Below are 25,170 nucleotides of genomic sequence, written 5' to 3' on the forward strand. Positions count from 1 at the left end.
CATTTGAACACGTGCCTGCCTTTGTCTCAATGAAGTAACAAACATGAAAGCAGCATCTTACCTTTGAAGATGTAACTCAGTATTGTCTTCAGTTCCCAACTCAGCAGGATACCACCCTTAAAGCATTTAAGGATCTCTTGATATTAAGTATACCAAAGTCCTCTTACAATCAGTTGCTTTGCTTGAGAGGGATGGTTGGAGACTTGCATTTCAGTACTCTGACATTTCCAGGTTTTACTGATCACTACTAGTTTCTCTTCTAAACACCCCAGTACTGTAAGCCTTCTTTGGACCATGACTGTATAAAATTAGTTTTTCTGATCTTATTTTTCATAGTAACAATGAGCTTATAAATGTCAAAACAAAAATCTTTTCAGAACTTATCAGTTATTTCTTACCCATATTTATGTATTAACTTACCAGTTGCTAAATCTCTACCCCAATCTCCTTTGGCAACAATGATTATAAAAAATGGAGAAAGACTGCTGATCCTGGTCAAAGGATTTTTAAGGTCAGAAATTTCTAACCCACCCTTTTCTATGTTTTCTTAGTCAACATACAGTAACATGCAAAATCCCAAATTATACAGTCTATTAGCAAAGCAAAGTCTTCACCATCATATTTCTTTCTCCCTTTATTTTTGCTGGGTCTTTTTATACTGTGTGCTTAGTTCAGTTGCCACCTGGCCTGATCCATCTTAGATATCCCTTATAACCCGTACCATATCTTCCAGCCTCATATAATATCTTGGATACTTAAGGACACTTCAGATGGCACAAAGTGCAACCAGGTTGAGGTCATACATACTTTAGACCAGTGTTTATTCTTTTAGGTGTGAGTAATGTGGCCAGCAGAACAGAATTCCAAGAACTGGGATTTTGGATGTTTGCTCAATTTCATCATGTTTTACTGCCTAAAACATACACTTTTTTAAAGGAATGTGTTGCTATAAGGTGTCTAAACGAGTAGATACTACATAATTGGTGAAAACACCAGTGAAATACATCAAAGGAATTAAGAGGTGTTCCTCTAAGGAGGTAAAACAGCTGACAGCCCAGCTGAAGTACCTCTACATCAATGCACACAGCATGGGCAACAAACAGGAGAAGTTGGAAGCTTCTGTGCCACTAGAAAGCTATGACCTAGTTGCCATTACTGAAACTTGATGGGAGGAATCCCATGACTGGAGTGTGCCTATTGATGGCTACAGACTGTTCAAGAAGGGACATGTGAGGATGGAGGGGTGGAGGTGTTACCCTCTACATCAAGAAATGGATAGTGTGAAGAGCTGTCTGAAGAATAGCCGTGAGCAAGTTGAAATCTTACGGTTAAGAATCAGAGACCGAGGCAACAAAGGGGACCTTGTGGTTGGTGTCTAGTACAGGTCACCCGATCAAGGGGAGTCTATTGATGAAGCCGAATCACTCCAGCTAGGGGAGGCATTGCACTTGCAGGCTCTCATCCTGCTGGAGGACTTGAACCACCTTGACTTCTGCTGGAAAAGTAGCACGGAGAGTTGTAGGCAATCCAGGAGACTCCTGGAGTGCATGGAAGATAACTTCCTATGCCAGGTAATAGCCCTACCAGAAGGGATGCCATACTAGACCTGTTGGTCACTAACACATGTGAGCTTTGCCTCAGTCTTCACTGGCAATCTCTCTTCCCACACATCTCCAGTGAAAGGACTGCAAGACGGGGACTAGAGGAACAAAGTCACTCTCTCTGTAAGACAAGGTCAGGTTTGAGACCACCTGAACATACGTAAGTCTATGGGACCCTGACGAGATATATCCCAGAGTCCTGAGGGAACTGGCTAATGTAGTCGCCAAGCCACTCTCCTTGATATTTGAAAAGTCCTGCCAGTTAGGTGAAGTCCCTGGAGACTGGAAAAAGGAAAATATTGCACCCATATTTAAAAAGGGTAGCAAGGAGGGACACAAAAATGATCAGAGGGATGGAAGACCTTTCCTGTGAGGACAGGCTGAGAGAGTTGGAGTTATTCAGCCTGGAGAAGAGAAGACTCCGGGGAGACCTTATTGCAGCCTTCCAGTATTTAAAGGGGGCTTCTAAGAAAGATGGGAACAGACTGTTTAGCAGGGCCTGTGGTCTTAAGACAAAGATAATGGTTTTAAACTAAAAGGGGGTAGGTTTAGACCAGATATAAGGAAGAAAGTTTTTACAATGAGGGTGATGAAACACTGGGGCAGGTTGTCTGGAGAGGTGGTAGATGCCCCATCCCTGGAAACCTTCCAGGGCATGTTAGAGGGGGTTCTGAGCAACCTGGTCTAGTTGAAGATGTCCCTGCTCATTGCAGGGGGGTTGGACTAGATGTGCTTTAAAGGTCCCTTCCAACCCAAACTGTTCTATGATTCTATGATTGGAAATCTCCAGTCAGATTTCATTACAAACTCTCTCATACGTTCCAGCACTAGAAGTACTTTTTAATCTGAGTAATCTATTTTTTATAAATATTAGTCACAGGTAAATTGTCATGGACACTCACTGAGAAAATCTTCCATTTTTATTAGTCTAAATAACGTAAGCGAAGTGTTTACCATACAACATTTTATAGCACTCGAGTAAGAAATGTAGAACTCACATGCTACACCAAACTAGCAATTGTATAAAAACTGTAAATGCTTACCAATGGGGCAATTGCATTTGAATCCATTTATGTCCTCTTCACAGGTTCCTCCATTCCAACAGGGTCTGTCTAGACATTCATTCATGTGAAGAGAACATGTTTCTCCTGAAATTTTAGATAAAAAAAAAAAAGACAAATGTGCTGACATGTTCAAATCATAGAGACATATTTGTAATGGAAAAGGACTATGGGATTGTCACAGTCTGAATGCTGACCCCACTGGCCAAGGTGCACTTACTGAGTACACAGGGATACTGATAGACATCCTGTGTGTCATAAATTTTTCTGCTTCATTGGTTACAAGACAGTACTTTTTGACAGTGTTGGAAGCATGACAATCAGGAAAATAGAAAGCTTTCCTACTGAGGGTGTGCATAATCCTGGAGCATTTTTCCATTATACACAATTACTATATTCAGGCAATTTTTGTTCAGTCGTGTCAATCATTTTCTTTCTTTTCACTCACTGTCTCCTTAGAAAAAAAATGGCAAAGTATCACTGCATATGAAAATCAGACCAACACTAATTTACAGAGAGTTATGTGTAATTGTAGAGTTCAGCCTATGTTCTACAGAAAGTTGTTGGTACTATGATACTTGATATTTCTTTTTCTCCATGTAATACAAAGAAGGAGGATGATCAAGTCACTGAATAATATTTAAGGAGGAAAAATACAGATGAGAAGGAATAAAATAATTAAAAGCAAAGGTAAGATGTATAGTGAAATATAAATTTATAATCTACAGTAGGGGCTGCTTTGATTTTTAACAGGAAAAGCTATTTCCATCCACAGGAATACGGAGGCAAATCGTACGTTCAGTACTTATCACAGGTCAGCAGTGTACAAAGCATGCTGGGCTTTCTGTGAACCTCACAGAAGAAGATAAAACCAAAATGAATGCTGAAATTCCTTTCAGTTCTTTGCAGTGCAGAATATATTTGGTCTCTTATCCACAACACACATACATGCCCTCTCATATACAATCATATGAACCAAGACAGTCAATTCTCAAAACCTGTATTTTGTTTATGTAATAGATAGAAAAGGCCTTCACTGGAGAAGCCCATAGGAGCACTAAGGTTCTCTTCCACTCATAAACTTATGACAGAGTGGATCCTATTAGGGTTTTTTCCTGCTTCTAAACATGCTCTGCATTTTCCATAAGACTTCAAGATATCTGGCTGAAAAGGTGGAAGCACAAGTAGAGACCAAGGAGAGCTCAGGTAACTCAGCAAACTGAAAAGCAATCTGCTAGCAGCAGCTGCTGAGTGCTGCTTAGCGTGTGCTGTGGCACCAGTGAGGAATACAGACAGTCAGGACTGACCAAAATATAAACCTTTTTCTAAGTTCTTTTAATTTTTTAAATATTCTTTGAAGTGCTGATAGAGTAACAACACCATGTGCAACCTTTCTGATCTAATTCTGATATTTTGCTTTTCTTATGATTTCTAGTTCTAATCCATTTCCACAGTTAAGACTCTAATTACAGTAGGTCTCTTTTGAGGTAGATAAATAGAATTGCACTGGCATCTGTTCTCCTGCATAGACAAGTGGAGAGTAGTGCAGTTTCCTCTAGAAGGAAATCACCTGGCCACAAGTCATGGGAAAGCTGCAGCATATACAAGAAAAACTCCTTGAAACAGATTCTTTCACCTCCCTTGAGTTGTTGTGTATTCCTATAGATAAAAGGTTAAAATAAAGCAAATGCAATTCTAAGGGATTCAGTGGAAAGAGATCATCCTCATTTACCCATGATAATCAAGATTTGTGAAATTCTTACTGCCTTTTTGTGAAGATGGCTCTGTATTCCTCTTGAATCTAAGGCAGCAAAGGTATCTTACTGAACTGGATAGTACCATAATTTTAAGACTTGGCGGTAACAGATGTAACTACAATTCCTTGTCAACTGTTCCTATCCATCTCCTTTGATTTTCTTTTCTTTTTGGGATAAGGAATTGGGTGTGGCATTCAGCAGGAAAATGAGTCAACTACATGTAGGCTTCTGACTACAGATCTATACTTCCAAACTGAGCATTTAGGGTGAAATTCAGTTCCCTAAATGTCAGTATTGAATGCAATATAGGATAACCTGTATTCAGTCTCAAGAAAATAGTCTTTAGGGGATGAAAAGGACAAGCAGCAGAGACAGTTGCAACAGTTTTATAACAGTACCATAAATTGTTCATTCAAGCTGGAAATCCTGATGGAATGGTAGGAAATAAGAGAAAAGAATGAGGACACAGAGGGCAGCTGTCAACTGAGGAGTATTTCCAAAAAGAAACAAAAAGTAGCATGTACGGGGCAAGGTGAACCCTTTGAGGAATTCAAAAGCAAAATGACACGTGATCAAAAGGTTAATTCTGTGGCCATGTTTTGACTGAACCATATGAATTGATACAACACCTGGGGAGTCCTAGGAGGATTATGAAATAATGAAGGCTGGAGGAATTTGAGACATGAGATGAACATTGGACCTTTAGCTGTGTTGAGGTGTAGTGACAAAACCTGACTGTGTGTAGAAAAGGTGAAAAAGGAGTCAAAGCCATTCTCCCATTCCAAGTCGGACAGGAAGCATAATGATTCTGTCAATATGAGAAAGGGTGTAGAAAGAGATAATTTATTTGCGTCTTCATTTGGAAAAAAATGAGTATCTGTTATAAAGCATAGCTAAGAAATTCTCACCAGTGGCATCAGAAACTGAATTTCATTTCTGATATCATGCCAATAAACCCGATTATTTTAAGACTTCAAGGACTACAGTTTTTCTTAATGTATTAATCTATATTGCAACAGTCCATAGATTAAAAGATTTAGTTCCAATTTTGACAACTAATCCCAAATGTCCAAACTAATGTTGTACAGTAGAGATATACATGCTATACTTGTTTAATAGAAAACTATCTGGGTTTAGGTATTTTGCTTTTATTTACATATGGCCATATTAGATGTGTATAAATTCCATTCTTCCTATAGGAGAACAAGTAAATGGGAAAAAAACTCTGCTCTAATAAAAAAGATGATTTCATACTGGAGGCTGTTATTACATCTAAATTGCTTCAGCTGACAAAGAAGCAATTACATGCCACTCAGCCTCATCAAGCACTGAGAACACCTTTCTCATAACTGATGAAGATATTTGTGAAAACCACTAACTGATTTACAAGTTGTGGTAGGTAACAGTACTTGCAGAATGATTTAAAAAGATATCAAACTTTCTAAATTACTTCAGTTGAAAATGCTGTTAACACGTTAAGTACAGATAGTTCACTGTTTTTTTCTGACAAACTTGCAATATTGTTGACATACACAGCTAAGACTTCAGTTTCTATGCATCTCTGTTATCATTCCTTTAAGACTACTTTTGTTTTCCTTCTAATTTTTGCTATCTAGCCACTGAAAAATATACTATTTACAGATATGAAAAACTTATATTATTTTTCACCTAAAAGTTAATAGTGCGGTTTTGGTAATTCTGTACATCTTAGAAAAGGCTAGGAGAGTAATATTTTTTTCCTATGAATCATGCTAAAACTTGGAGAAGCCTTCATGTTTTAGTGCAATTTCTGCCAATCAAATGCACATGTAGTGAAAACACAGGTAATTGCTTTTTGTGTACTGTAGACAATAACTAGCTCTTCTGGTTATGAGCCATAACATGGAGTGCCATTAAACTGATAGTGGCACCTGACAAAAGGCATGTCCCAAAACTTCTTGCAAACAGTTTCTAGGGAAATACAAGAATTCATGTCCATGAGTACAGAGGCAATATATGGACAGTATTTTTTAAATATTTCAGAGAGAATAAAAGAATCTCTGAAGCTACTATGAGACCCTATTTTCTGAGTACTCAAGACACGAAAAAAGCTAGACACGTACAGAGAAGCCTTTTTTTTCAGTATGCAGCTAATCTCAACTACGCATTTGAAATGGATGATGAGAACCTCCTGTGAACATCAGATAAAAATCACTAATTGGCTACAAATTACTTTCAATATCAAAGTATGTTAATATAAATATTTTCTGGGTTTATACTTTTGAAGTTAACATTAATACAACACATACAAACATAATTAGTAGTAAAACATAATATTTAATTAGTTATTTAATAAATGAGATCTTAGGGTCTCTATTCCTAAACAATTTACAGGGGCCATGTCACCAAATTCTGAAGTACAATGAGAATGTTAAAACTGATCATGAGATGATTCTATTTCTATTAACTCTATAGTGCGTTTTATCCTGCATAAAATTGCAGTGTTCTTAAAATATATACCAAATAATTACAGCTGCTTAGGGAAGGCTGTCACTCTTGAAAATTGCATGGTCTGATGTTTAGCAGCAACATTTTCTACAGGCACACTGATGATACACAAAAGACAGATTATTCTGCAGGAGCACAGAAGTCTTGAGAAGAGCCTAAGAACCTGAGTAGATGCTAAAAAAATTGGAAAAGATTTTTAGTCAGATAAAAGATATTTAACCAGCTTTACTAATGTAACTTACTCTGTTAAAAAAAGCATGCTATTTTAGCAAATGGAGATGTTGTGAAGTTCTCAGGTAAATATGACTGGACATCAAAGACAACAAAGACATACTCTGTTTCATAAACATAATGGATGAAGCCTCGCTGAATATTCCTTCATTTCAAAGGTAAGAGAAACTCTGTAAGATCACTAGATTGAAAGTTTGCACCTTTTAGTGGTTCAAACTTTGGGTGTTTTATGTCTGTTTAACTTAAAGAGCTTAACTTCACGCTCTACCTGAACTAATTTAACTACTTTTAGATTTTGCAGGATATCCACAAAACTGATTTTTGTTTTGATATCAGAAGAAGTTTAACTTCATATCATCCTCAAATAGAATATTCAGACATTAGAATAAAACTGGAATTGATTTGAGAGCTTATTTTCTCATTTTAATACACATTATATATATGTATCTCTTATTAATTGGCACCACTACTACTAACATCTCTGTCTGAATTAGAAAACACATGCAAAAATATAAAAATAAAAAGTTTCATTTACATACACTTTATACCAATTTTTGTTTTATAGGCATAATGGAACATAATGTTTGACAATGCAAAGGTGGACAGAATAACCACAATTAGTAAAAGGATATCTCCTTACTTGAGGAAATATTATGTCAAGACATAAACTGAATCTTTCTATTCCCAGATCAGATAAAAAACAAATGATTTAAAATTCTAGTTAATGTAATCATAATGAGGTACTGCTGAAAAAAACAAGAGGGTCTTTTAAAGTCCAAGTAGTATCCAAAACACTAACAATATAGTTGAAGGTTGTCTCCCAAACACTCCTGCCTTACTGTCCACCATTCTGTAAAAAGTATATAAATATAAAACGTTCAAGTCATGTACCTGAGAACAAATGGTATAATGTTGTTGCTTTCTAGGCAACATAAGTTATTGTGTTAGATAAGAGGTAGCAACCTGTGCAAAATTTCTGCTTACCTTGCAGAAAAAACAGTTATGAAAAAGCAAGAGAAACAGTCCAGATGTGGCCTTAGTGAACTTAACTGATGTTTCCCTTTCTCAACTTCGTTGTTCCACGCACTTGGTAATTTTTTTTTTTTATTCAAAGTCTTTTCTGTGTAAGAAATTGCAGCAGTTAAAAATCCAAAACAATTTTTTTTTTTAATTTATTTACTTCATACAGAGTAAACCTTCCTGTGAACATTTACTCCAGATGGAAAGTGATTTATATGATGTTGTCTTAAACCACTTCACTGGCTTAGATTCTCTGAAAGAGTTTTAACTCAGAGAAAGTCTGTGGCTCGTCAACTGTAAACTGCCAAGATTTTATCAACAACTGCTCATCTCTCTCCCTGGGATTACACTGTACCTCTGACAGGTGGGCTGTATTGGCACAGGGTGCCAAGGATAATTGGTCTTCCCTAGCAGAGGGAGCGAGGCAGAGCCCCCACGGAGGCTGCACTGCCCGATGTCCTGAGCCACGCAGCCGGCCCAAGCCCTGTTTGGTGGTGGAGATGTGGGAGCAGACAGCTGTGCTCACAGGATGGCCTTGCCCTATTAAAATAGGAACTGTATAAATGGAAACGGCAGCAGGTATTTCAAATGCAGAAAGGGTGTATGAACGAACTGAAGCCCAATTGCCTGCCTTTGGGCAGCAGAAATAACAATTCCATAATTTCAGGTGACCCTGCTAAGATCAGCAGATATCAGGGCCCTGTGGACACTAATAGGCCCTAACTGTCCTGAGTAGCCCCACCTGGGACCTTCCCACACACTCTGCCTACTGTCCAACGATCTCTGTTTCAGCTCAGCTCTGTTCAGCTGTAGGCACCCAGATCTGGCCTGAGGTATTCTGTAGATGTGCCTATTTTTAGTCCTGCCTTTGGCTTTGTCTCAAGAATGGACTTTAGCCCACGCTGTAAGTAATTTTTCTCTTTGGATGGACCCCTTGTATATCCATTGTAGCTTTGTCTCTGGTCCTTTCTCCTGCTGCTTCTAACTTGCTTTCACGGATGGACCCTGGGCCTGGTCCATTGCTTGCTATGTTTGGGGCTCATGTGGGACCCTGCTGCAGGACTGTGCCTTGCTTAGTGATGGCATTGCCTGCACTGGGGTTACCCATGGATGCTGGTTCATGGGTCTCCTCATAAAGCAGCCTTGCTCTTGCTGCTCCCTGTTAACAGGGTCAACCTTCATTATGACTTTTTAGTAGGGCCTGTAGTAATAGGACAAGGAGTAATGGTTTTAAACTAAAAGATAGTAGATTTCGACTAGATATAAGGAAGCAATTTTTCACGGGAGGGTGGTTAAACACTGATGCAGGTTGCCCGGAGAGGTGGTAGATGCCCCGTCCCTGGAAGCATTCAAGGGCAGGTTATATGGGGCTGTGAGCAACCTGATCTAGTTGGAGATGTCCCTGCTCATTGCTGGGTGGTTGGACTAGATCACTTTTAAAGGTCCCTTCCAACCCAAAGATTCTATGATTCTATGTGTTAGGGTGTCCATCAGCTGTTTTGACTTTATTTGTACAAGGGGTTAAATGTTCCTAAACTTACTTGTATCGAAAAGGATTGGTTTTCACACATACTTCACACAGTATTTTCCTTCAAGATTTGTTTTTCTTAACATCAAGGATATACTGTTCACATCTATCACAGAGGAGTGAAAAAAAAACTTTCAAACAATTTAAAACCAATGAATAACTCATTGAAAGTACAAACTCTTAAATACTTACTCAGATAGACTCCAAATATTAAGTAGACTTGTCTGATGTATTTGTAGAATAAAAAAGGAAAAAGAAAGCACAGAGATTTAAAGTAATAGATTGTTATTAAAAATGCCCACTTAACAGTGCGGTTTTGGTAATTCTGTACATCTTAGAAAAGGCTAGGAGAGTAATATTTTTTTCCTATGAATCATGCTAAAACTTGGAGAAGCCTTCATGTTTTAGTGCAATTTCTGCCAATCAAATGCACATGTAGTGAAAACACAGGTAATTGCTTTTTGTGTACTGTAGACAATAACTAGCTCTTCTGGTTATGAGCCATAACATGGAGTGCCATTAAACTGATAGTGGCACCTGACAAAAGGCATGTCCCAAAACTTCTTGCAAACAGTTTCTAGGGAAATACAAGAATTCATGTCCTCATGTCCATGAGTACAGAGGCAATATATGGACAGTATTTTTTAAATATTTCAGAGAGAATAAAAGAATCTCTGAAGCTACTATGAGACCGTATTTTCTGAGTACTCAAGACACGAAAAAAGCTAGACACGTACAGAGAAGCCTTTTTTTTCAGTATGCAGCTAATCTCAACTATGCATCCAAACATAATTGCCATTTTCCTCTTTTGGACAAAAAGGGAGAATACTGAAGAACATCATATGTAGAATATATTAATGTCAAACTCAAAGCGCCACTGGAAGGCCTACATTGGTGATGAGCCCTCATACCGTTGTTTGTTACTTCCACGTGGGTAAAGCAATGATGGATCAGTATCTTGCTATGTGAGATAGAGTATTTAATCAGAATGAAAAGATTTTCCACATCTTAACTATACAGTCAATATCATATAGATACAAACCCTCCAAAGAAACCCATGACACCAATATTGCTTAGAGTTCTCAGCAGCTGTCTTCATATTTTTGTAGGCATCTAAACAAACAAGAGTGTTAATGAAGGATGTGTTTGGATAAAGACAACCTTTTTTTCTAATACTTCCAAGAAGAGCTTCTTTTAAACCAGAAATGAAATTCAGTGGTACTTGTTTAGAAATACCAGTCATCATGAAAACTGGAATAATTTGATGCTGAACACTGATGTTTTGAGACAGAATTAACACAAAGGTATGGAAGAAGGAATAGACTGGGTATGACTTTGAAGGTGAACAGAACTGTGTTATATTTGAAGTGAGCCAAGAGTGGGCATTATATAGGGTCATCACATGATCAAAAGGATTGGATAACTTTGTTGAAAAAATTATTTTTAAAGATCATATTGCAAACTTCCAAGTTTGACATAGGCCAAATTCTCTTGTAAGCAGTGGAGAGTACTCCAGACGTACAAAATGTCTCCATATTAAAGTTTCCATCACAACTACAATTTGCAGTTCCAAAGGAAAGACTGTAGTACATGATGTTACAGAGTATTTGTTTTTACTGTGCAAATACTCAAGCCTTGGATTTTTTATGAACCTGTTTTTTACCAAATCAGATCATGCTTTTTATGTTGACAAATCCCATTACAGTGCCTAAGGGGTCCCTAGCTAATAAAATGTAAAACATTAGAAAAATTCTGATAGACGTCAGATAAATCAATCATCCAGACAGAAGAGACAGCTATGAGTTGTCTATGTAAGATTTTGCTTCTGAAATAGAACCTGATTCTAATGTTATATCAAAGAGTACCGAGGGATTCCTTTATTAGCTGGAGAGACCCCAAGCTGGTGACTGAGAACTCATGGCTTATTTACAAATCTATGAATCCTAGTATACAAAGCATGATAGTTCTCCAAAGACGTACAGAGTCCTGAGCAACAATAACTTCTGTTTTACTGTTTAGTTTATTTACTATTGCCTTTGATATTTCATCTGAAAGTGAATTTACTGTTTATGAAGAAAAATGAAGTGCATCTGGGTATGTAAAAGTTGAATCACAGATAAATTACATAACAAACACCCACACAAAAAATTATATAAGAATAGGTGTGTGTTTTTAGTATTAAACTGAAATATTCTTCACTGATACATAATGTGCAGTTATGACCTAACTTCAAATCTGTTCTGTGCTGGAAAATATCCCAGGATCATAAACCTTCAGAGACTATATGAAAATGGAATTGCTAGGGTAGTGATAACATTTTTTTATAAGTTTAAACAACCTTTTATTAATTGTTTATGTTCTATACTGTCTGAAAAATCAGAATTCAATATATTCAGTACATGTGATAATGAGTTATGCTAAATGAGTAATATTGTGAAATGTCTCTTTTTTTTTTTTTAGAATTTGCTTCTATGGGAATGCTATTATATAATACCTCGTTGGGTGATAAAATAACAAAGAGTCTTTTCCAGTAATATACCATTTATATAAGCAAGTCCTCATGTTCACAGAGTCACAGAACATTTGAGGTTGAGAGTGACCTCTGAAAGTCATCTTTTCCAACCCCCCCTGCTCAAACAAGAACACCTACAGCTGGTTTCCCAGGACCATGTCCAGATGGCTTTTGAATATCTCCAAGGATGGAGACTCCAAAACCTCCATGGCCAACCTGTACCAATGTTCAGTCAACCTCACAGTGAAAAAGTGTTTCCTGATGTTCAGAGGGAACCTCCTCTGCTTCAGCATGCACCCGTTGCCTCTGGTTCTGTCACTGGACACCACTGAAAAGAGCCGATCTCCATTTTCTTTGCGCTCTCGCTTCAGGTATTTACATATATTGATGAGGTCCCTCCCTGGGCCTTCTCTTCTCCAGACTGAACATGCCCAGCTCTCTCACCCCTTCCCCATAGGAGAGATGCTCCAGTCCCTTAGACATCTGTGTGGGCCTTCACTTGACTCTCTTGAGTAGTTCCGTGTCTCTCTTGTACTGGGGAGCCCAGAACTGGATGTACTACTCCAGGTGTGGCCTCAGTACCAGTGTTGTGTAAAGGGGAAACATGACTTCCCTTGATCTGCTGGCAAAACATCTCCTAATACAGCCCAGGCATGTGCCGCCTTTGTCACAAAGGCACATTGCTGGCTCACATCCAACCTGATGTCCAACAGGACCCCCGGGTTCTTCTCTGCAAAGCTGCTTTCCAGTTGGTCAGCCGCCAGCATGTACTGGTGCTTGGGGTTATTCCGCCCCACGTGTAGGCTTTGGTACATCTCCTTGTTGAACTTTATGAGATTAATGTCAGCCCATTTCGCCAGCCTGTTGAGGTCCCTCTGGATAGCAACATGACCCTCTGGTCTATCAGCCACTCCTCCCAGTTTTGCATCATTATCAAACTTGCTGAGGGTACATTCTGCCCCATCAGACAGATCATTAATGAAGATGTTAAACAGCACTGGACCCACTATTGACCCCTACCTACAGTGTTGGTTACTGGCCTCTAACTTGACTTCATGCTATTGATCACCGCCCTCTGGGTCTGGTTGTTCATCCAGTTTTCAGTTCACCTGACTCTCTGCTCACTCAGCCCATACTTCTTCATCTTTTTCATGAGGATATTGTCAGAAACACTTTCAAAAGCGTTGCTAATGTCAAAGCAGACAATATAGACTGCTCTCCCCTCATCAACCAAGCCAGTCATTGTAGAAGTTTATCAGGCTGGTCAAGCATAACTAACCCTTGGTCAATCCAAGCTGACTAGTCCAGATGATTTTCTTTTCATTCATGGTTTCCAGGATTAGCTGCTCTATCATCTTCCCAGGGATCAAGGTGAGGCTGACCTGCCTGCAGTTCTCCAGGTCTTCCTTTTTGCCCTTCTTGAAGATAGGAGTGGCACTGGCTTTCCTCCAGTTTTGGACACTTCTTTAATTGATCATGGTGATTAGGAGTTTATAGGCAGTGATCTCACAATGATATCTGCCAGCTCCCACCCAGCATTTGTGGGTACATCCCATCGGGGCCCATGGACATATGTATATTCAGTTTACCTAAGTATTTCCTGACGTGATCCTCTTGCACCAAGGGTACATCTTCCTTCCTCCAAACTTTCCCTTTTGTCTCCAGGTCACTGGATTTCGAAGGACTGTCTTACAAGTTGTGGAGTAATCGCTGAGGGGTACTTTGGATATTTACCCTCTAAGAACAGCCTTGAAACCAGGTGGAACGTAGCACTCATGTACAACGGGTCTGTGACATGGAGACTCCCTGAACGGCCTTGGATGTTGGCAACATCAGGGGCGCCTGGTGTGCTGACTCTGGGAGAGATTACATGGAGGGTGGAGCGGAGTGGAGACCTCGCAGCCACACTCTGTGAACAGGGGAGTTTAGGGATGCACAGGATGTACATTGATAAGCTGCGCTTACAATGTCCTGGGCCAAGGACCTGCCAACTTTGATGAAGTGCTGTACTTAGAGTGAACTTTGCTAATTATAATATCATTATAATACTAAAACGCACACTCCTCTCAAAAGCTACCACCCCCCCCAAGGTGCGACCCCTCCTCAATGAGTGTGCGCACTGAATTTTTCCTAGTCTGTACCTTTAACCGCGAAGCGAGAGAATTCTGCACCAATCCTGATAAAGGTATGTATGACTAGAGTCACTCAAGCTCCACCTGCAAAGTAAAACACTATAAAATAATGTTTTAAGAGCTGGATGTTAGGGAAGATACCATTGTCGTGTACCACCCTAACTTCTGGGATCAGTCGACGGGCTGAGCCTCTCTTCCCCCCCATCGGGACGCCGTTGGGTAAGATTCGAACCCTTGGTCATACCAAGTGCCTTCCCGGGAAACTTAGAAATCTCTATATAGAGTCACTTTACATCTTTTAATGCGTTTATAGCCAAGTAGTGTCCCTCGTAGTTTTAGCATTTGCACGTGCTTTATAGGTAGTGAATTTATCACCGGCAATCCAAAGAACCTGTATATCTGTTGCTTCAATAAATCGCACTATTGATTGACTCAGCCATGTGTTCAATAAATCGCACTATTGATTGACTCAGCCGTGTGTGGTCCCTGAAGGCGACCGTACCTCTGAGTGCGGCCGTGTTAGTTCAGGAGGTGTCTGGCTGAGCAGGTAGTGTGATGTTAGTAGTGCATCCGGACCCGTGATAGTCCAACAAAGGTGTTGGGCACGACCAGACTACTAACGCTGACTTTGAGCATCACTCAGAACCTAAGCTCAGCCGCCCCCAGTCCCTCTGATATCTGAGGATCGACTGGAAAGCAAGGGGGTTTAGTTTCTGCCAAATTGCTCTGTCTCTTAACGCAACACAAGTACAGACTGAGGCAAAGGTGGCATTCAGTACCTCAAACTTTTCCATGTTCTGTGTCATCAAGTCCCCATCTCATTGAGCAATGAACACACATTTTTCCTACTCTTCCCTTTGTCACCTACATACTTGTAGAAGCTCTTCTTGTTGTCTTTCTGTTCTGGTTTCAGGACAATCTTTACATTGTTGTAACCCATTATTTGAGTTGTATATAATAGGAATTACTATAGCAGGAACCACCTGAACCAATGGAGGAAAAGCCTTACAAGAAGCAGGGCAAGTGCAGCAGTGTCCCAACCTGAGCTGGCTTTAGTGCTCAGTAACTCCATGCAACACTCCACCTCTCCTGTCCTGAGTGACCACCATCACAGATGGAGCCCAAAGTCATGGACTAAATGAAGGACCCCCTGGGAAACAACCCTTAGGGACAAGGGAGTAGAACAGAGCTGGCAGATATTTAACTTAATTACTTAATATCGCCTTGCTGAGCAGGACTTGCAGGTAACTGGTGGATGAAAAGCTGGACATGAACCTGAAATGAACACTCATAGCCCAGAAGGCCAACCGTATCCTGGGCTCCATCAAAAGCAGCGTGGCCAGCAGGTCAAGGGAGGTGATTCTGCCCCCCTACTCTGCCCTGGTGAGACCCCACCTGGAGTCCTGCATCCAGCTCTGGAGCCCTCAGCACAGGAAAGACATGGACCTGTTGGACAGTGTCCATATGAGGGCCACAAAAATGATCAGAGGGATGGAACACCTCTCCTATGAGGCCAGGCTGAGACAGTTGGGAGTTTTCAGCCTGGAGAAGAGAAGGTTCCAGGGAGACCTTATTGCAGCCTTCCAGTACTTAAAGGGGGCTCATAAGAAAGATGGGGACAGACTGTTTATCAGGTCCTGTAGTGATAGGGCCTGCAGCAATAGCAGTAGTTTTATTTTCAAACTAAAAGAGGGAAGATTTAGACTAGATATAAGGAAGCAATTTTTCACAATGAGGGTGGTGAAACACTGGCACAGGTTGCCCAGAGACGTGGTAGATGCCCCATCCCTGGAAACCTTCCAGGGCAGGTTGGAGGGGGCTCTGAGCAACCTGATCTAGTTGAAGATGTCCCTGCTCATTGCAAGGGGTTTGGACTAGATAGCCTTAAAAGGTCCCTTCCAACCTAAAGATTCTATGACTCTATGATTTGTGGACATTTTAAAGACATTTTGCGGGTGGTCCTTATACTAAGGGAATGATATTTGTGTATTATATCAAAGGATGGGAAGGGGGGTGGTGGTTAACGAGGTTTTGTTAGATTGTGTGGTACCTGAGCATTATGTAAATGGTATAGAATAAGGGGTCGACACTGTCCTGGTTTCAGCTAGAAATTTTCTTCATAAATTCCGAGGTTTCAGAGGTAATTTTTGTCATAAAAGTTAGTATGAGGCTATATTTTGGATTTAGGATGAAAATAATGTTGATAATGTGCTAATGTTTTTAGTTGTTGCTAAGCAGTCAAGGACTGTCCAGCTTCTCATGCTGGCCTGACAGTAAGAAGGCTGGGGGCGCATGGGGAGCTGGGAGGGGACACAGCTGGGACAGCTGACCCAGGCTGGCCAAAGGGGTATTCCATACCATATGACATCATGCTCAGTATATAAAGCTGAGGAAGAAGCGGGACTTTTTTAGGTACGGTGTCTATCTTCCCAAGAAACCATTACGTGTGATGGAGCCCTGCTTTCCCTGGAGATGGCTGAACACCTGCCTGCCCATGGGGAGTGGTGAATGAATGTTGTGTTTTGCTTTGCTTGTGAGTATGACTTTTGACTTACCTATTAAACTGCCTTTATCTCAACCCATGAGTTTTCTCACTTTTACCCTTCTGATTCTGCCCCCTGTCCCACTGAGGGGAATAAGCAAACAGCTGTGTGGTGCTTAGTTGCTGGCTGGGGTTAAACCATGACACTTTCACAGCCCTTGTCAGATTCAACTTCATTTGGGCTTTGGCTTTCCTAACCTTAACACTGTGTGCTCAGATATCTCTAGTTCCTCCCAGGTTACCTGTCCTTGATTCCACCCTCTGTATGTTTCCTTTTTTGTGTTTGAATTTGACTGGGAGATCCTTGATCACCCATGCAGGCCTCCTAACATTTTTGCCTGACTTCCTGTTCCTTGAGATGAACCATTCTTGAGCTTGGAGGAGGTGATAGGCTTTCTTGGGCCCCTCTTTCCTCCAGGCTTTTTCCAATGGGACTCTGCTTATACCCCACTTTATTGTCCCTGCAGTACATATTGGGGTGGTTGAAGTTCCACATGAAGACCAGCAAAGTACAAAATAAGGGTTGAAGTTTCAACAGCAAAATTGAAATATGTTATCTTAGACTTTGTACAGTTGAGCCAAGTATTTTTTTCTCTTCGCTTATAGTCAGACATTTAGTTGTGCTATCTTAATGGAATTTTGGCCACCTTGGGGACAATCCTCTGTTTTGTTACACATTTATTAATAAATGAGCTTTAAGAGGAATTATCATGTTTTATTAAATGTGTGTGCAAATGACCAAGAAATTATATACCCAACTCAAATCTGCAAATGCATATCATATACATAGATGTATATACATATGTAAATGTATATAAACATATTTGAAATTAAAAATGTTAGTGATGAAAAGTTAAAAGTGTAGCTAACCAGAATTTATATGAAAAATTAGCACTGAAGTTATAATTGCTTAATAGCTCAGCACTTTGGCATTGACCCAGAAAGATCCAAACACATGTGTTATCTCAGTGGTTTAACTAGGACTTACAAATCTAGTACTATGCATGCTCCCTGAATTGGTGCAAGAGCCTTCAGCAACTTGGAAGAACAAGCTGTATAATAATGATTAGTTAGTACAGATGCCACTGTGCATACTATACTATTTATTTTTGTCTTTGTTAGTGGTCGTACACCACAGACTGTCACGGAGATAGGAAAGCATTCAGACCATTAATGCTTGTGCTTGATGATATAGACTAGAGGCTGAGGATGCAACACTTCAGTATTACTGAATCCAAAATGATTTTCTGCCTCCCACACATAGTCTGAGTTTCAGGATATTCACATGAAATAGAGTATTAGGACAAAAAAGAATCACATTGCAAGCTTGTGGAGGCTTCACTTAACCCAACACAGACATCTACAGCCCAGATGTCTATGATAGGTAGATGCCCTATCTCCACTGAGTAGAAGTGGAGTCTGAACAACTCACTTAAATATAGCTGTTTATATTCCATACATGCAGAGATGATACTGCTGATCTCATTCCTCCCTATGCTTGGATTTTCCTGTTCCGTACCAACACATTTGTTCTTATCAGCCTGCATATGACTAAATCCATGACATTTAAGACTGCATAACAGTGAAATTAAAATAACAGAATTAAAATTGTGTTTTGGAACTTGATAAAACTTTTTACCGATTACATCAAAACTCATGCGTAGAGTCGTATATTTAGTGGAGAGAACGTCAGCTGAGGAACAATTAGGAGACACGGTATAAGAGTTTTCATGTTAATTCAGTTAAAATTCTTGTAAGTCATATAAACACACAAATATATACATATTATATATATTTAAAATTGTTATTAAACAATCATATAAACATTGTTTACATAGAATCGGACAACCACATATGTAGTACAAGGCACTTCAAAACAGAAAACTTACCTTTGAACCCAGCAGCACAATGACAGGAAAAGTGGCCAATTAAATCCATACAGATAGCTCCATTTTTACAAGGTGAACTTGAGCATTCATTAATTTCAACTTCACAGAAGGGTCCTTCATATCCGGGCACGCAGTTACAGCTGTAATTATGCAAGTGGTCCTGACAGAAACCATATTCAGAGCACTGGTTTCCAATGCAGTTGTCTATATCAAGTTCGCAAAATGTGCCAGTGTAGCCAAGGGGACATATGCACCTGTTATTGAAATGAGAGGAACAAAAAACCCCATAAACACCAGTGTTGAATATATAGATCAATAATGATTAATAATGTTATTAATATTTTCACTTTGAATTACTTAAAAAGGAATAACTTTTTTTTCAATCTTCTTTAACTTTAATTAGTCACTAAGTCACTGTTTCACATAGACTGCTGGCAATAATTAAATGGAACTGCACAATAATCAAAATCTTGGCTATTTTTATGGGACAAGCTAGTAGCTATACAGCTTTTAATATCAAGCTTCCATTGATAATATTCAAATAGAAAACTGGTATAAACTATGAGTATTATGCATTTCAAGACTATTTTTTTCAGAAAAATATTAGTTGCTTGCTACAATACTACTAATTGAAAAAAAAAAATTACATCCTGCTTGCTCTGGACATAAAATCATCATTAAAATGCTTTATCATTAGAAACAAAGGTTGCAATTTCTGTCTGTAACTAAAAAACAAAATCTATAAAATTTTAAAGAAGTTGAGCAGGATATTTTTTCCCACAATGTAGGATGACATACATAAATTGTATAAGACTGGAGATAGCTTTTTCATACTTCCCTTTCTGCCACTTTTTTTAATGTGGGAATGAAAACAAAGCTAGATTATCTCATAGCTGATCCGTGTCTCATAATATTAGAAAATCCCTTATACTTGGCAATATTTTCTTTGATTCTTTCGTTATCATGACCAGAGGTCTCCTCACACAGGAGGAGATAACCTTACAATAGTCTTACATATTCTTGATTCTTAGAGATGTTATCTGGAAGATGGAAAGAACTAACATGTTAAGGAAACCTTGAAAATAGAATTTTATTATTCCTGCATTTTTATGTTAGACTTTTGGAAATTTCCACTTAGATATTTTTATATCTCTATCAAATTTCCAACAGGGTAATTATAAGTCAGTAGCAAGAAGACCCCGTGTAAGATTCTGTGTACAGAAAGAATCCTATAAAAGGTAGCATGATGGTAACTATTTTGAATGTCATTTTACAAAAGCTTTTTTGGACTATGGAAGTTATAACTATATCTACCACTAGTATACTTTGTTCTCTGTTCAGTTAGGCTCTAGTTTTACCTGCAATTCCTCTTGGTAAGAGAGAATTTGCAAGACCAAAGAACTTTTTCTATGTACAAACTAGAGATCGAGAAGGGCAGAATACCGTGGGAGCTCCTTCTATTGTAATAATAATGAAATACTTCTGAAGAAAAAGGAAGATGGAAAGGGAGATGTATAAGATGAATGGCTCCTAGTGTTTAACCCAATTACATCTTTTTTTTGATTGTTTTTTTCTCCCAACGTAATCTGTGGACATTAGTACATCTCTCAGAGTTCAAGAGTAGTTTCAAAGCACATAGAGAATTAGGTGGTTTTTCCCTTACATGTTGTGGTTAAAAGAAGCCTAGAGGAAAGAATATATTTTTATAAGGAGATATTATTGGTTGTTATGTTGAACTCTAAACTCAGTCCACTGTAGAGATGGTTTAGTAATTTTCGTATAATTAAAAGGCTTTTAGTCTATAGAAAAGCCAGGTACTAATAGAAAATAAAATGGTTAATTTTTTAAACAGCAAAATCACCAAGTGATTGAACCACGATTATTTTTTTTAATATGTATATAAACAAATACCAGCTGCTTTCCTTTCCCTGGCTCCTTGCAGGAAGGTCCAGGTTTCCTAGTTAAACTTTTGTCAAATTTGTGTTTTCTTGATCCCTATGAAATTTTTCAATAATACCTGAGGTTTAGCTTTGTGCTCCCTCAAGTCTCAAGGTGCATCTATACAACTGTTTTAGATCTGAGGAGGAGGAAACATTTATGATTAATTTCCTGGCTGTTCCAAACAGCAGTGTTTTGTATCACATTGCAGAACAGTATCAGGGCATGTAAAATGGATTTATTTCAGTTGAAACTAAATCAGTAGTTTAAAACTAAACCCACCTCCTTGGAGTACAGCTAATGCACACCAACTGCTAATGGGCTTTTAGTTCATAAACCAAAACAGAGCTTGCTTGAAGTAAGCCCTGCATATCTTGTATACTGTGGTTGTGAGTTCTTCAACACCACTTTTGCTTTACAGATCCATTGCTACTGCACTGCAGTACCTACTCAAGTAGGTATAGCTACTGTATTCTTCTTTCTTGCAACCTCAGTCACCCCTTAGCAAAAAAATCTTCCCCTCCTCTTGACATCTCCAGCTGATTCTGTTTCTCACTTTTTAAAGGAATGAAGTTCACACAAATAATCTTTTACAGCTGCTTTACAGCAAAATGTAAATGTTGATTTATGTAAAATTTCATTATGAATAAACATGCAAAGCACATGCACCTTTAGTACAACAGATAGTCATACTAATTTTTCTGGTGCAATTAATCACTTTATTTCCTTGGTTAACCATTAGGTAGTCAACAATATTTTTTTTTACAGTAATGATTAATGTATTCATTGTGAAAATGCAAATATTCAATCATTCTGTGACAATGTGCCTCATCATTAATATTGAAGAGAATATTTAACTTACAGCTCTCCTTAACAAGAAAAAGGGGATGAAGAAAAGGAATTTTCTATAATTTCCTTATTATTACTAGTTGTGTAGCTTATCTTCAGAGACCACAGAAGAACTATACAGAAACAGATGTAATGGAGATTCTTCTAGTTTCAGCCTCATGCTTCTGATTCCATACTACAAACACTGATGTTATGAGCATTGTATTTTTCAGTGTTTCAGTGTCTGAAGAAATCTAAAACAACTAAGAATGGAATGTCGTTTGTTTTTCCTGGTGAAATTATAACTGTGTGTCTTTCAAAATAATATGGTTCACCTCCTGCAGCAGATAAATAAAGTTCTCATTTTTTTAGACTCTTCAATTCATATTATTGCTCAGGAAAAATAATACAAAATTATGACGTTTTCTCTTGTCATTTTAGTGCAAAAAGTTTACTTGGTTTAACTATTAATCACAGATTATTGTAGAGAAGCTGTTGTGGTTTTTTTCTTCAGCATAAACATGATTAGAAAATAACTTTAAAACTGGATCTTCACGTCATGTGAAACGAAGTGGCTGATTTGCACAGCTAGGCAAGCCCAAATCTGTGGCAGTGGCCCAAAACAATGTAAAACTACAAACCAACGGTGCAGAAAGAGGTTTTGTTCTGTTAGGGTTGGCCAAATACATACATTAATGCAAACAGGATGTATTGAGCTTGTGTGGCAAGGTTTTGTAGTGGTGGGTGTTGCAGGGGTGGCTTTGGTGAGAAGCTGCTAGAAGCTTCCTCTGTGTCTGATAGAGCCAATGCCAGCCAGCTCCAAGACGGACCCATCACTGGCCAAGGCTGAGCCCATCAGCGATGGTGGTAGCACCTCAGGGATAACAGAGTTAAGAAGAGGAGAAAAAACCGACATGCAGCGTTCGCAGCTGGAGAGAGGAGTGAGAATATGTGAAAACAACGCTGCAGACACCAAGGTCAGTGAAGAAGGAGGGGGAGGAGGTGTCCAGGTGCCAGAGCAGAGATTCCCCTGTAGCCTGTGATGAAGACCATGGTGAAGCAGGCTGTCCCCCTGCAGCCCATGGAGGACCCCACGCCGGAGCAGGTGGATGCCCAAAGGAGGCTCTGACAGCACAGAAAGACTGCGCTGGAGCAGGTTTGCTGTCAGGACTTGTGACCCTGTGGGGACTCATGCTGGAGCAGTCTGTTCCTGAAGGACGGCACCCTGTGGAATGACCCATGCTGGAGAAGTTCATGAAGAACTGCAGCCTGTGGGAAGGACTCATGCTCGAGAAGTTCCAGGAGAACTGTCTCCCGTGGGAGGGACCCCATGTTGGAGCAGGGGCAGAGTGTGAGGAGTCCCCCCCCTAAGGAGGAAGGAGCAGCAGAAACAACGTGTGGTAAACTGACCACAACCTCCATTCCCCGTCCTCCTGCGCCACTCAGAGCGAGGAGGTAGAGAAAATCAGGAGTGAGCCCAGGAAGAAGGGAGGGGTGTGGAGAAGGTGTTTTATGATTTAGTTTTATTTCTTGTTATCCTACTCTGATTTTGATTAGCAATAAATTAAACTAATTTCCCCAAGTCAATTCTGTTTTGCCCGTGACAGTAATTGCTGAATGATCTCTCCCTGTCCTTATCTTGACCCACAAGCTTCTCGTTATATTTTCTCTCCCATGTCCAGCTGAAGAGGGGGAGTGATAGAGCAGCTTTTGCAGGCACCTGGCACCTAGCCAAAGTCAACGCGACACTCAGTAGTATTCTAGTCCTCTTAATAGCAAGTTCATTTCTTACTGTGTGTTGAGGATTAAAATATCTAAGAATCATTCATTTATTGTTTATAATCCAGACTGAGGTTTAGAAGTGATAGGATCTAGAAGTTCAATAAATTCCTTTTAAATTTCATTTATAAAAATCTACCACAAATTCTAATAACATGTTTACAAATTACTTTAGTACATAATGTCATATATGGAAATCTACAATGGAAGGCTAACATATACTTAAATTAATAAGTCAGTAATAGCCTTCTTCTAAAATCTGTACTTTATAATGTGTCTATTTTTCAATAAAAACAGGCTATTTTTGTGCAGTGAAAGTCTAAAATAGTCAGGTCTTTAAGTTTGGTGCTTTTTTTGTTAATTTAATAGCACTGACATAATAGTTACCATTTACATGAATGCATTATATATTCAACAGTAACAGATATGGATTGCATTGTGCATATTTCTTAAATTTAATGTATAATAGTGTAAGTGCACTTCTGTGGACTTTGGATACCAGCATCTGTATTTATTTGTAGCTTTAACATTTTTATAAGACTATAAATGATCCAAGATGTTTAATAGATGTTATCATTTAATCTTTAAGTCAATCTATGAAATGGGTCTTGAACATAGTTTTGTTAAACACTGTGTTGGTATAACACTGACATATTAGTTTATCATGACCTAAACAGTGGTAAATCCTACAATACAGCTTCTTCAAATGTCTTAATCTAATAGTTCTCAGTCTTCTTGCTGGGCTTTCCTGGGGCTATGATAAGTGTAGAACATCATCTGAATAGATTGGACTGAAGAAACGGGAGAAACAAGACAGGTAATGGAAACTGCATTGAATTTTAAGTACTGTCTTTTACCTCTGTTCTCCCCTTCACTAGATAGACTACAGCAAAATACCTATCAAGACTTATTTCATTTAGTATCTTGGTTGTCTGAAATGTAATGTTGGCAAGGAATAAATTTACAAGGGTGAAGAAAACAGAGTAATAAATCCCTACTTGGATTTCAAAACAGGAGGATCAACTCCTTGAAGAGTTCTTTCACTTTATTTATGCATTAAATGCTTTTCGTTGGACCATGTTGAATCAGTTCTTCTCTCGCTTCTCCTACAGAGAACATAATGAAATGATAGAGGTCCTTTTGAAAGGAAAATTCAAGTACTTTTTTATGTAGCAACACTGTGTATTAACTAAGGTGATGAATCTTCTCTGTTTTTCCTCTGAGGTGTATGTGACCAAAGGTCAACGGATTCTTTTGGCATGTGGATGCAATTGGTCTGTCGTATGGCACTTGCCAGATTCATTGTATTAACAGTTACACCATCAATCCAGTGTCAGGAGCAGTAATTCTTTGGAAAAGTTATCACTTTAAATACATGCTGATTAACTTATATTATGATACCTCAAACAGCACAGACTCAGCTGGAAATGCAGTAATTCATTTGAATTAATAAGAGGTTTTGTGTCAGTGTGATTACGTCACTTTAGTCGTAAGGCAAGGCTCACTGAACTAAAGGACTAAAACTCCTAAGACTTATTATTGTAATTATGCTGTTCTTATCATGTAGCCTTACTGAGTGTTGTACTATATCATAGTTTTAAAGTCCCTCTCCTTCACCCAGAGCAATTCCCTATACTGAATTAAAAAAAAAATTCTCTGCATATATTAAATATACAACTATGTGCCACTGCTGTTTTTAATGGTAAATTCAAAATGGGAGGAGAAACAAAATATGCCATTGTAAGGATATAGAAAAATAGAAAAATTACATAGAGCTGAGTACTTATTTCCAATCTGGAAAAACCTGACAGCTTGTGGAATGTGAGAGCTTAAACTAGGGGGATGTTCTTGAAGCTAAGCTGGAT

General features: G+C 38.9%; 1 protein-coding gene across 1 annotated transcript in view; it reads right to left on the bottom strand.

Annotated features, from left to right (window-relative positions):
- Positions 1-19,824, bottom strand: part of EYS (eyes shut homolog) — a gene marked incomplete at both ends in the record, with an annotated part of 830,586 nt that extends 810,762 nt beyond the window's left edge. Inside the window, 3 exons of the mRNA XM_081998016.1 lie at positions 2,645-2,749; positions 18,761-19,014; positions 19,775-19,824. Coding sequence (XP_081854142.1) covers positions 2,645-2,749; positions 18,761-19,014; positions 19,775-19,824 — 409 coding nt within the window. The remainder of the gene's footprint in view (positions 1-2,644; positions 2,750-18,760; positions 19,015-19,774) is intronic.
- Between the last annotated feature and the right edge of the window lie 5,346 nt (positions 19,825-25,170).

This window comes from Phaethon aethereus (assembly GCF_964289735.1).
Source record: "Phaethon aethereus genome assembly, chromosome: 3".
NCBI classification, from domain to species: Eukaryota; Metazoa; Chordata; class Aves; order Phaethontiformes; family Phaethontidae; genus Phaethon; species Phaethon aethereus.